Below are 14,183 nucleotides of genomic sequence, written 5' to 3' on the forward strand. Positions count from 1 at the left end.
GTGTGTAGGAAGGGAGGGGGTGAAATACAATAAACCCTTCAGGTACATCTGCTTTGCAATCTGCAAATCCTCCCTCCATCTCCACCGGCTCCGTCTCTCAGAGAACTGATTTCTAAATACTGCTGCTGGTTTACAAAACACTAAAAGAAAACAAAAACTCTCAGGTCGTCTGGATCAGGTCTCCATCCTCCATCACATCCTCCATCACCCCCTCCATCCTCCATCACCCCCTCCATCCTCCATCACCCCCCTCCATCACTCCCTCCATCCTCCATCACCCCCCCTCCATCACTTCCCTCCATCACATCCTCCATCACCCTCTCCATCCTCCATCAGCCCCCTCCATCCTCCATCACCTCCCTCCATCACCTCCCTCCATCAACCCCTCCATCACCCCTCCATCACCCTCTCCATCCCCTCTCCATCACCTCCCTCCATCACCTCCCTCCATCACCCTCTCCATCCCCTCCCTCCATCCCCCCTCCATCCTCCATCCTCCCCTCCATCACCCTTTCCATCCTCCATCACCCCTCCATCACCCCCTCCATCACCTTCTCCATCACCTCCCTCCATCCTCCATCAGTCTCTCCATCCTCCCACACCCACTCCCCAAAGCCCTCTGCTGCTCCTGATTGGTCGAGGATGAGTCAATAGGGAACAATGTCATCATGTCGCTTTAAAAAGCAGCAGCTATGTTTCTGTGTTGTTAGTGAAGCAGCTCGGAGGAGAACAGAGAACAGAGAGAACAGAGAGAACAGAGAGAACAGAGGACCAGCAGCAGCAGCAGGAGAGGAAACAACAGAAAGAAGCATCAGATGAAGTGAACGAGGATCTGTTCTCGTCCAAAGTGCCTTCAGCTCTCCGTCCAGCAGCGAAACATGCCGAGAGGATTCCTGGTGAAGCGGAACAAGAAGAGCAACCCGGTGTCCTACCGGGTCCGCTCGGAGGAGGAGGAACCGGAGCGATCCGCCGCTGACGCGCCGCCGCCTCCGGTACCGCTGCTGCCGCTCCGCTGCGCGCCGCTCGCCTCCGTCCCGGTGCGCGCACAGACGCCGACGCCCACCTGCGGAGCTGCGGCCACGGCTCCGGAGCGGGTCTGCAGACCGGTGCAGTTCGGGAACCCGGAGGTGGTTTACCAGACTCTCTACAGCCCGACCCGCCCGGTCAGCCAGGACCATGACCGCTCCTACCTGGAGAGACGCGTCAACCTCGGATCACCTGTCTCTGCCGCGTCTTACCCGACTTCAGCAGCCCTCCCAGCTCTGGACCACCTCTACAACCCGGTGGACCTGAAAACCGGCTCCAGCACCAGCAGCCGCAGCGAAGCCCGGGCCACACACACCGCGTCGCTCAAGCGGCTGTCCAGCGACACATCCAGCGCGTCGCTCCCCACCGCGGCGACCAAGCGGCCGCACAGCGACACCGAGCGCAAAAGCAAACCAGCCTCCAAGAAAACCAAAGCGATCCGGAAACTGCACTTTGAGGATGATGTCACCACGTCTCCGGTTCTGGGGCTCAAGATTAAAGAGCCTCCGGTGGACCCGAGACCTCAGCAGCCCGGCGGAGACAACAACGTCCCGATGGGGGAGTTCGTGTGCCAGCTGTGCCGCGAGGCGTACGCGGACCCGTTCTCTCTGGCGCAGCACAAGTGCTCCCGGATCGTCCGGGTCGAGTACCGGTGTCCTGAGTGTGACAAGGTGTTCAGCTGCCCGGCGAACCTCGCCTCGCACCGGCGTTGGCACAAACCGAAGCCGCAGAGCGCAGCCGCCGCCGGTGCGCAACATTTGGAGGCGGCGTCCGGTAAGACGGCACCGGACGAAGCGAAGGATTCTAGTGACAGGGACACGCCCAGTCCCGGACCGTCCGAGTCCGGCTCAGAGGAAGGGCTGTATGATTGTAATCACTGTGGGAAAAAGTTTAAGCGCCAAGCGTACCTGAGGAAGCACCTGGCATCTCAGCACGGCTCCCCGAAACCGGCGGTGGCGGTGGTAGTGGCAGTGGCGGAGGACTTGGACGCGCCGGCTGCGGCGGCCTGCGAGCAGAACGCGGCGCCGCTCAACCTGAGCGCCTCCAGCTGCCACCTGTGTCCCGTCTGCGGGGAGAACTTCACCAACAGAGGCAGCCAGGAGCGCCACATCCGCCTGCTGCACTCCTCGCAGGTTTACCCGTGTAAGTACTGCCCCGCCGTGTTCTACAGCTCGCCGGGACTCACCAGACACATCAACAAGTGCCACCCATCTGAGAACCGGCAGGTTATCCTGCTGCAGATGCCGCTGCGCCCCGCCTGCTGATCCGGGACTTTAAAGGCTGCTTTCACACCGAAATACCGAGAGCAAGAATCCAGCTCTGATTGTGAGACTTTAAGGTTACACTGCAAAAAGAACCGTCAGGCTCCTGAAGTCTGAAATCAAATGAAACATAGATGGCACTTTGAGAGATTTATTTCCTCTTGTTTCAGGTATTTGGTTAAAAAAAATCACCAAATTTTAATCAGTTCTCCTCTTTTAAGACCTTTAACACCCTGAACTCTGAATTCATTCAACACTTCTAGAAGAATGTCCCTGTGTTTGTCTTATTCTGGGATGTTAATTCAAGCTCATCGACGGATGTTTTTGCAGTGTAACTCTGTAGAGGTCAAAGGTCACCGCTCACCTGCAGCTGGCAGGGATTCAGTGCCTTGCCCGAGGACACTTCAGCAGGTTCTGGGTGTGTGTGTGTGTGTGTTTGAACCCTGGCCTATAATCCCCCCCACCACCCACCACCCCATCTCTGACGTCACTCTCCAAACACTTAAAGCGTTAGACTGTTCATTTATTTTTCTAGCATCTCTGCACAAGTGCTATTAGCTTCTAGACCTAAGAGAGAGGAGACGACCTGTAGCCGACGAAGAGCCGAACTCACCTTATCTCATCACTCGGACTAGCTTTAACGTATATAGCTTGTGGATCTGTGGATCAGTAGCTGTCGCCTGAAAACAAGAAGAGTCGAAGTAGTGTAGCCGGTTAATGCCTTCTGGATTAGAGCTGTAAAACTGCCTTAAACTGATCTGATTGTCTTTTTATTTATTGATCTCTGGCTGGGTACGATATGATTATTATTTTTTACAAAGCCTCCTGTATTATTACTATACAGTATATCTAACTCCTTTGTGTTTTTTCTATTTATTTATGTATTTATTAAATTATTTGTGTAAATTATTGTGCGGTCTGTTGCTGTGTTTTCATGATGTAGCCAAATTCTTTAATTTATATGGAGACGATGTGAAGAGGAGGACGGACGGCGTGTTCATTATAGCAATCAATGACTTTTATCAGCCACTCCTCGATAAATAATAATAATAATAACTGAATGCAATCATTGATTTTATTTTGTTTTGTTGTTTTTTTGTAACCCTTAGCTCTTATACTGCTTCGGATGTTTCTGCAGTATTTTGCTAAATGTCCAAAAATAATAAAAACCAAACTGAGAAACAGTTTTTATTCTGTCTTGTGTGTCTTTTGGAGCTTTTTAACATACAAAAATATATATTTGCAGATGTGGTTTAACAGCTGGATTAAAACCCTAAATCAACTTAAATGCTGTTTAAAAAGATCTCACTATAACATTACTTAATTTCATCTTTATTAATGTATTTTTTTGTCAAATATTTAAGATTCTTAGTCTATAAATATCAGAATAAACCTTTAAAAAACAATATGTGATTCAAGTGGTGGAATGTAACTCAAGTACTGTACTTAAATATTTGAGGTACGTGTGCTTTGAGTATTTCTATTTATACTTCACTACAGTTCAGAGGGTGAATATTCTACTTTTACACCACTACATTGGTAGTTATAGTATTTACATATAGAACATGCTTTTTGCGAAATATCCCAAAACAATAAAAACCAAACTGAAAAACACTTTTGGAGGTTTTTTAACTTATATATAAATATATATGCAGAGGTGGATTTGAACCCTTAATCATCTTAAATGCTGTTTAAAAAGATCTCCATACATGGTGATATAAAACTTCTTCATTTGATCTGTATTAATGTATTTTTTGGGGCTAAAAACAATCAAATATTTTACGATTCTTAGTCTAAAAATACCAGAATAAGCCTTTAAAAACCAATATGTGATTCAAGTGCTGGAATGTAACTCGAGTACTGTACTTAAATACAACTTTGAGGTACTTGTGCTCTACTTGAGTATTTCTATTTCATGCCTCTTCACTCCAGTTCAGAGGGTGAGTATTGTACTTTTACACCACTGCACTGGTAGTTATAGTTGGTATTTACTTGTATCAGAGTATCTTTACAGTGTGTTAGTATTACTTGTACTTCAGTAAAGGACCTGAGTACTTCCTCCACCGCTACGTGTTGCATGGTAAAGACCTCAGGGTCATTAAATTCCCAGAGAAATGTGACCTTGTGGTCCCTGAAAGCAGCACATGTGAAGGTATTTCAACAGATGACGTCACATCCAGACGCTTCTGATGTCTCAGTCTCATGTGGTGGGATGTATCAGTGGCATCAGAGACCAACGTGGCTTTGTTATCCCAAACAAATATTAATAAATGTATGCAAATGTATGTATATATTTATTATTGTAAATCAATGAACAACACAAATCAATGACAGATATTGATCCAGAAACCCACACAGGTACTGCATTTAGCATAAAACAATATGCTCCAATCATAACATGGCAAACTGCAGCCCAACAGGCAACAACAGCTGTCAGTGCGTCAGTGTGCTGACTTGACTATGACTTGCCCCAAACTGCATGTGATGATCATAAAGTGGGCATGTCTGTAAAGGGGAGACTCGTGGGTACCCGTAGAACCCATTTACATTCACTGATCTGGAGGTCAGAGGTCAAGGGACCCCTTTGAAAATGGATATGACAGTTTTTCCTCGCCAGAATTTAGAGTAAGTGTGGAGCATTATTTAACGTCCTTCACTACAAGCTAGTCTGACGTGGAGATTTTTTTGGGACATTTTCTTTTTCTTTTTTTTTCACATTTTTCTTTCTTCTGAACATTTTTGGACAAAAACGCTCACACATTTATATATCCGGAGGTCAGAGGTCAAGGGACCCCTTTGAAAATGGACATGACAGTTTTTCCTCTCCAAAATTTAGAGTTTATTTAACCCCCTTCCTGACCAGCTGGTCTGACATCGGTTGGTACCGATGGACTCATTACTGGTTTTCTATGATATCTGTTGCTTCTCTCGCTCTAAACCTGAACCTGAACCTGCTGCAGCCTCTGAAAGACGGTAAAGTCGGTCAGGATTGCTTGAAGCTTCGCTGTGTTTTAAACAATGATGAAATTAATGAATTCATTTATCAGAACTTATAAAACAGAACAAATGTTGATAAAAACAAACTTCTGTTGCCGACTTCTTTTGAGAGAATTTTTCACAACATCTGGATGGAAACCTTTAACCTCACCTCCACCTTAACCTCTCCATCACACCATCACACACTCTCTGACACACTCTCCCCGTCTCCAGCTTTACCACACACACACACACACACACACACACACACACACACAGAGGCAGGCCATCAGTGTGTGTCTCTGACAGGTGTAAGCCAGCTGGGGAGCAGACTGCAGATAAGAGCTCCAGATAACACACACAGTCTGTATAATGGAGCGGAGCAGAAATAAAGAGTGTGATCAGGAAGCAGCAGCTGTCGGAGCTGCAGGACTCAAACTGAACATCTCAACATGTTTCATCACAGACGAGCTTCAACACTACATATTCTTTATTTATTTAACTTTCTTTATTGTCATCTTATGCACAAAAAAATACAACTAAATTAGTCGTTATAATAAATAAAGCAGTCGTTGGCATTTAAATGTTCCCTTCAACAAAGCTCCATAATAATTATGTATATAAAAAAGCAAAATGAACATAACATAGCAAACATAAAATAGTGAGAGTTAAAATATAGGGCTCAAATATAAACAAATAAATATAAAATAAGTAATGTAAATTTGTGGAAGACAATATTTCAAACAGATTTTATTTTATTAATTAATTAATCTTATTATTTCAAATTGTTTATTGAAGAATTTCTTCCAGCCCAGTCGCACAGCAGGTCGTGAAATAGTCACGAAATTTAATGTAATGATTCATTAATTATTTTTCCGCGATGGTCAGCACGAAATCAATTCATATGTAATCCACGTTATTGTGCACCAGGAAGTAAGAAGAGCGGCCCTGAATCGGATAAGAGGTTACCGATAACGAATGAATGAATGAACTTTTGGTAAGATAACATATGAACATGGTAAACATTGTATCTGTTAACCATCGGACGGCGATGACAGACGGTTAGTTTCGGTGAACCTGTTAAACATTAGTGGACGAGGTTCAGCTTCAGCCTCCAGTCCAGGTTTCGTCCTTCAAAGGAGGCAACAGAGAAATGTGTTTCCAGGTTGAATCCGAGCCGGTTAGAGAGGAGATGATATAAAACTGTTCCAGATGATTCCTCCAACGTCTCAGTCAGCGTTAATGTGTTTCTGTTGCTTCTCTCTGCTGCTGCTGTCGTGTGTTTTCTTCACTTGTTATCAGACATGAAAGCGACACGATGTGATTGGATTAGTGTGGTTTAATCAGACATCACTGCTCTGTAATGCTGTTAGTCCAGGACAGGCAGTAACGTTACACCCTCTGCTAGTGTGTGAGTGGATGAATGACTGTGTTGTTGTTTACCTGCAGCATGTAGACGTACATAGAACAGATAAACCGCATCATCTGGCAACAAGAAAACAAGTGTTCTCATGCAACGTTCATAGCTATACCTACGAGAATAGAGCACTGTAATTCATATAAATCCCACGAAATGAATTCATATATAATCCACCAACCTGATCTCACAGGAAGGCGTATAAATACCACCACATTTCACAGATATTCCACGTGTCAGGAGTAAACATTTTTGCCTTTTCGTACGCCACACAAACGTCCGCAGTTACTAACTTAGGTTCTTAGTAAGGTTCAGGCAAGAAAACCACTTAGTTAGAGTAAGGTAAAACGTCGTGGTTGGGATTAAAATAAGATCGTAAACTAAGTAAAACACGTACGGAAACAACTACGGAAAACACGTCACCAACGTCAATAAAAAACGTGTGACAATCGTCACTAACGTAACTTACAAAACAGAACACAGATCAACAACGGTTTGGAACACGCGTCTCCATCCACCTCCCCACTTCCTGCTCTTTCTCACTTTTTATTCTACGTCACTAACTCTTACCGTAGCATTGATCCGTGGATGTGTTTCACAGGATACAATGTACCACAATCTTTTCCTAAACCTAACAAGTTGTTTCCTGTGAAGACGGAAGTTTATTTTGAAAAGACTGTAGGCATGTAACGAGGGGAAATTGATACGTCGTGTTGTTGGACGTTCGTAGGAAAAAACGCACGAAAAAATGAGGAATAACTTTTCGTAAAATATCATACGAACCTGTTGAATGAGGATACGTTGAACAAGCAGTGTTAGCGCTCATGTTTCTGTGCATTAAGACTACATTTTCCATCAGCACCATCGCTTTCAGGCCATCCATCTGTTACAAACATTCATCCATCCGTCCTTCCAATGACACAACCATTTATTAATCCACTTATCCATCCAACCGTCCACCTATTCCTCAACCCATCCATCCCTCTGTCCATTCACCCATTCTCATATTCATCCATCCATAGTTACTATGATTATCCATCCAATCATCCATCATTCATCCATCCATGACCCATAACCCATCCATCCATCCATCCATCAGGTACATATTTCTTCACCACCTCCACCAGGAGCTCCGTCCAATATGTGAAAACACCTCAACAAAGGGTCCATGTTGAAATCTGTGATCAGAAATGGAGATAATAATCAATATCTGGCCAATATTAAGTGTATTTAGACTCTTGTGATGATAGATTCATCTTAAATGATTCAAACACATTTAAAATGTGAAATACTAAATTCTTCTTCTCTAAATGGAGAATATGAATTTCTGATGAGTGGGTGCTGAGTTACATCACACCAGCTCACCTTGCATCCTTTCACCTCTTCCTCCTCCTCCTCCTCCTCCGCTCTGCCCTCCATCATGTCCGCCCGCCCTCTCTCTCTCTCTCAGCTGCTGCACGCGCCTCCTCTTATCTCCAACACGCTCAAACAAAAGAGAAACAGAGTAAACAGCGTCCTCGCCGCCTCGCCTCCTCTCTGCGTAGGCCGGGGGAAGTCAAACAGACCTCGGGGGCATTTTCCAGGCCGGCAGGTGTTGGTGTCAGAAGCAGGCGAGCGTGGCGTCGAGAGTCAACAAGTGGAACACAAACACGGGAGCGCTGTTTTTTAAGAGCAGATTAAAGCTGCTGCTTTCAGAGTGTTTGTGACTTTTGTTCAGTCGACACGTGGGCGCTGAAGTCAAAGAGGTAAATCCTCATGTTTGTTAAATACGCTGTCGTGTTTCTGCACTGAACGTCCAGCCGGCCACCTGTCAATCACAACAGAGTGATTCATTATGATTATGTGAGGCATTAACACAGACTGTATATAAGAGGTGAATGTAGTCACTCTGGCCATCTGGGTGCCCGTTGGCGTCTTAGTTTTTGCCCGTTGGCGTCTTAGTTTTTGCCCGTTGGCGCCTTCGAGTTTTTTTGTTGCCGTCTTGGATTTTGGCCCGTTGGCATCTTGGTTTCTGGGCTTCGCCATCTTGGATTTTGCCCGTTGGCGTCTTGGTTTCTGGCTGTCGCCATCTTGGTTTCTGGCCATCACCATCTTGGTCTTTGGCCGTCGCCATCTTGGTTTAAGGCCGTCGCCATCTTGGTCTTTGCCCATTGCCGTCTTGGTTTCAGGCCGTCGCCGTCTTGGTTTCTGGCCGTCGCCATCTTGGTTTCTGGCCGTCGCCATCTTGGTTTCTGGCCGTCGCCATCTTGGTTTCTGGCCGTCGCCATCTTGGTTTCTGGCCGTCGCCATCTTGTGAAAACGAACAGTAACTGATGTTCGGCGCTTCTTTCTGAGCTGTTCCTCTGAATAATCATTATAAATGTCAGCGGGGTTATCGTCAGGAGTTCTCAGTTCATACAAGTAGCTGATGGTATTTACAGACGATGCATTATTGTTATAATTATAAAAAGACTCATTCAACATCAACAACTAGTGCAGTTACTTTATATACAGTATATGAGAAGGTGATGAGCATCAACATCCTGCTGTCCTTGTTGGACCTGTTTATATTCCAGAATAAGTAATAACAGAACAGTGCTACAGTTAAAGTATGTAGACAGATTTAATAATTAGTACGGAGGCAGCTGATGAGAATCCGACGGAGGTTTTCAGCAGAGACTCCGTTCATGTTGGACCTCTCAAAGCGTTGTTGTGTGATGTTTGTGTCATCGACAATGTAGAAATATGTGTTCTAACCTAACAGCACCTCTTCTGTCTGAACCACAGCTCGAGGATTTATCAATAAATCAAACTAAAAGCCGTCCTGTAGATCCAGCCTGTTTGGACCTGCGACGTCACGCCCAAGGTCAGTGTGTGCTGACTGCTGATCAGCTTTGCGGAGCAGGATACAGCTGGCTGTGATACCCATCTCCCCTCTGATTAGCTGGGCTCAAGTAAAACCTTAATCGCCTTGTTGACTTGAGAGGAGCTCAGAGAGGGAAAGCTAATTAACTCAGCACAGAGACTCAGAGGAGTTTCAGGAGGAGAGTCTCTCAGATACACAAACATTCTGCAAGAAACACATTTTATAGAGCGAATGCTTTCATATATCTGGTCTGTTTGTCTTTATGTAGCGCCGACCGGAGGATCAGTTCTCTCTCTGAGTGATTGTCTGGTCACAGCGTGGATTAGTTCATGTGTTCTCTGAGAAACCAGATACTTTATATTTTATTATACCACTTCTACTTCAGTATATTTTGTTTGCCTAATTACACTGATAAAACAAAAGACAACACATTTAAATCAGGCTACTTTTCTGACATTTAGACGATGTCTTGGCTCAGATTGTGCTTCTCTTTGTCAGCCCAATCTGGCGACGCCGGCTCCAGACAACCGAACTCACTCTTTTTGATTACCTCTTTATCTGTTTTTGACTTATTTAAACACACACTTTCCTTTTGTTTCATCAGCAGGTGTCCGTCTTAAGTCTCCATCTCAACTGTGATAACGCTCTTTTCAGAAATGACATTAAAACTTCTCAGTGTTTAATCGTCTTAACTTCCAAAAACAAAAACTGAATTTTACTGATTTGAAGATTCTCTGAAACATTTCTGGCGTCTTCTGTCTGTTACTGTATAAAACCACTTCTTATTGGGTTTTATACTGGGTCTGTATGGGTTTATACTGGTTTTATACTGGGTCTGTATTGACAGGTTTTATTCTGGTGATGTATGGGTTTATACTGGTTTTATACTGGGTCTGTATGGTTTTATACTGGTTCTTTATGGGTTTATACTGGTTTTATACTGGGTCTGTATGGTTTTATACTGGGTCTGTATGGGTTTATACTGGTTTTGTACTGGGTCTGTATTGACAGGTTTTATACTGGTTCTTTATGGGTTTATACTGGTTTTATACTGGTTCTTTATGGGTTTATACTGGGTCTGTATGGGTTTATACTGGTTTTGTACTGGGTCTGTATGGTTTTATACTGGTTCTGTGTGGGTTTATACTGGTTTTATACTGGTTCTGTATGGGTTTATACTGGTTTTGTACTGGGTCTGTATGGTTTTATACTGGTTCTGTATGGGATTATACTGGTTTTATACTGATTCTGTATGGGTTCATACTGGTTTTGTACTGGGTCTGTATTGACAGGTTTTATACTGGGTCTGTATGGGTTTATACTGGGTCTGTATGGTTTTATACTGGGTCTGTATGGTTTTATACTGGGTCTGTATGGGTTTATACTGGTTTTGTACTGGGTCTGTATGGTTTTATACTGGTTCTGTGTGGGTTTATACTGGTTTTATACTGGTTCTGTATGGGTTTATACTGGTTTTGTACTGGGTCTGTATGGTTTTATACTGGTTCTGTATGGGATTATACTGGTTTTATACTGATTCTGTATGGGTTCATACTGGTTTTGTACTGGGTCTGTATTGACAGGTTTTATACTGGGTCTGTATGGGTTTATACTAGTTTTGTACTGGTTCTGTATGGGTTTATACTGGTTTTGTACTGGTTCTGTATTGACAGGTTTTATTCTGGGGATGTAATTGAGGAACAGCTTTTTGCATCTGCTGTGGTTGAAAGCACACGTCTGTTGTGTAATTCCTAAAATCCTGCAGAACATCAGTGTGTTCTGTAAGCTTTTGTTCGGAGGGTTGAGGTAATGGGTGGGGCTGGAGGTGGGGGGTGCTGTGTGCAGCTGATTTGAGGGCCCTGGTGAACACAAAGGGGCCAGGACCTCCTCCACACATGCCCTACACAATGCCCCGGCCCTAATGCTTGTAAATCTATTCACACATCCACAGGCCAAAGATAATAACAAGCTGTTCAGAATGAATTTCTAATGAGCAAACTGAAGCCCGTCTCTCTCTCTCTCTCTCTCTCTCTGCTTCACAGTCAGCCGTGAAACAAACGCCTGTTTAGCATCGATGCAGAGATGTGTACGTATACGGACCAATAGCGTTGGATTAACTACAGGCAGATGAACGACCCGCCTATAAAGGAATCTGAGAGATGAAAACATGCAGATTTAATTTAAATTTAAACATTTGGTTCTTCGTCTACACAAAGAGAATTTCTACGAGTGCAAAAGAGTTTTAATTCCCAAATTTCTGTAAATATGAGCTGCAGAGGTCAAATCTGCAACACTCAACTTTAAATTTAAAATCTTAAATTTGTAGATTTCCGTCCTGGTTGGTTTAATACGACAGTAAACACTAGTTGAGCAGCTACAACGTCATAAATACAACAGAAGAAAAAACGCTGGTGTTTCTGTTTACAGTGCAGTCAAACTAACGCACATTGTTTTCATAAATAAGTCAGTTAATGAGGTATACTTTACATTTCCTGTGGCTTCTTCACAATAAAAGCCACCCTGTGTTTCTTCAGGGTGTAATGTGAAGCAGCAGCACTAGTAGAAAATGTTGTATTAGCATTAGCAGTAACTTAACAGCTCTGATACAGCTGTTAAGTTACAGCTGTATTAAGTTAAGTTGATGTTAATAGAGAGTTGAAGTCCCGCCCCTTCCGGTGGACCGCCATGGGACCTTATTTCTGAAATATATGTACGGTAGTTAACGGAGAGAGACCATTGATCGGCGTCTTGGTTTTTTGCCGTCACCATCTTGGTTATTTGGTCGTCACCATCTTGGTGTTTTGCAACCAGAAGTGACACGAGAGGGTGGAGCTAAGAACAACCGATCGCCAAATAAGACATTTTTAGACGTCCAAAATGTTGTTATTAACCTTGATGAAGTGAAAACACACTGTGAAAGGGTTAAAGTTCTAAGATGAAAACACGGACAACGCCGTGGTTCAAATTCTAATCCTAAATATTTTAATGAAATCCCAACAGGCCTTTAATGTATTCTGTGATTACTTCATTATATATTTCATTGTTAGTGGCAGGATTCAAATCACCACTTATGCACGAGAGATTGACAGGAAACGGAGCAGCATGTGGTCCAGCCTCGCTGCGTTCAGGGACCCTGTTGGGGGGATCTGGTTCAGGTTTTGGCTGTGAAGGTGTTTGAGTCCCAGAGCAGCTAAAGAAAGGTCATCAGAGGTCGCAGCAGCTCGTCTCCTCACCGCCGCAGGAAGCACGAGCATAATTATGTAAATCAATTATTATAATACAATATCATTATGGCTTTTATCACAGATTTACTCTCACATGACTGTTTCATGTTGCAGTGTTAATGTTATAATATTACTTTAGTTAGCATCGTGTGTGTGTGTGTGTGTGTTAGAGCCATCCACTTTTCTCATTCAGTGTTAACCTCCTGATGACTGCAGCTAATGAAAAGCCTGCAGAGAGGAAGGAGGTGTGTGGTGTTGGGGGGGTTTGCTGCCTATTCTTGTCCCTGTTTGGGGCGGGGTTAGGGGACCGGTTGCCAGGGCCGACGGTGACTCCCGGGCCCCCGGCTGACAGCGGCAGGCTGTCGGGTCGAGCGGGCCGTCTGGCGAGCAGGCGCGGCCCTCCTCAGTGAGCTGGCACGCGCCGGCGCAGCAGCAGCCGGGCCGAGGCATGACGAATCACTGAAAGAAACCTCGGCAAGGCCGCGCGGAGCAACACCTGAGCCACCGAGCTGAGGGGGGGTCGGGGGTCGGGGATGGAGGGAGGAGTCCGGCGGTCCGATGGCACAGAAACCAGAACAGACAAAAGCAGACAAGAAGAAACCTAAACACCGATGTCATCAACATTCTCCTGAAATTACATTTATCATCATTTGAGAAAAAGTTCTTGAAGAAGAATTTGTTTTCAGTTCATGAAAGTTGATTATAATATGCCTAAAAATGTCTTGTTCAGCCTTCGGTTGTTCTTAGCTCCACCCTCTCGTGTCACTACTGGTTGCAAAAAACCAAGATGGTGACGGCCAAAAACCAACAGTCTCTCGCTGTTGACTACTGTACATACTGTATGTTTTCAGAAATAAGGTCCCATGGTGGTCCACCGGCGGGACTTCACCTCTCGTCGTTTGGTGTAAGGTCGGCATTAGTTAAATTCCTTTAAATTCAGTTTTAATAACACTATTGATATTTGTTTCACATGCATATAGTTCATATTTTACCTGTGACAACTTTATTTTTACGTGATAATAAGAAACTTAACCCGTTCATACATGTTGCTTTAAGAGGCCACTAGACGGACATAGCTCTAGTCAGAGGTCACGGACAGACCTCTGAGCAGACGGCGGTTCAGCGTCTTGCTCAAGGACACTACAGCAGCGACATGTTTTATACTGGTAGAATATAAACCCTCACAAGGTCGTTCCTTCAGCCGCTCTCTGAATAACGAGGATCCCAAACAGAGGTAGTCTGTCTGGGATCAATACTCGGGTCTCCTCGCTCCTCCTGAGTCCACCGAACTTTAAACCAATTACTGCAGTTACACGCAGGCATTCGGGGAAAAATACTTTGCTAATTGAAGTTTATCTGTCGTCATTTTTAAAACGCAGATGGTTCAATACTGAGAACTGAGCTCTTCGGATGATTCACAACATAAAGAGCAT

General features: G+C 44.4%; 1 protein-coding gene across 1 annotated transcript; it reads left to right on the forward strand.

Moving 5' to 3' along the window:
- Window positions 1-679: 679 nt before the first annotated feature.
- On the forward strand, window positions 680-3,461 carry insm1a (insulinoma-associated 1a). Its single transcript, XM_074615110.1, has one exon. The coding sequence runs from the start codon at window positions 879-881 to the stop codon at window positions 2,289-2,291; it is 1,413 nt and encodes a 470-aa protein (XP_074471211.1). The 5' UTR covers window positions 680-878; the 3' UTR covers window positions 2,292-3,461.
- Window positions 3,462-14,183: the final 10,722 nt, after the last annotated feature.

Source organism: Sebastes fasciatus, chromosome 18 (genome assembly GCF_043250625.1).
Source record: "Sebastes fasciatus isolate fSebFas1 chromosome 18, fSebFas1.pri, whole genome shotgun sequence".
Classification (NCBI taxonomy): domain Eukaryota; kingdom Metazoa; phylum Chordata; class Actinopteri; order Perciformes; family Sebastidae; genus Sebastes; species Sebastes fasciatus.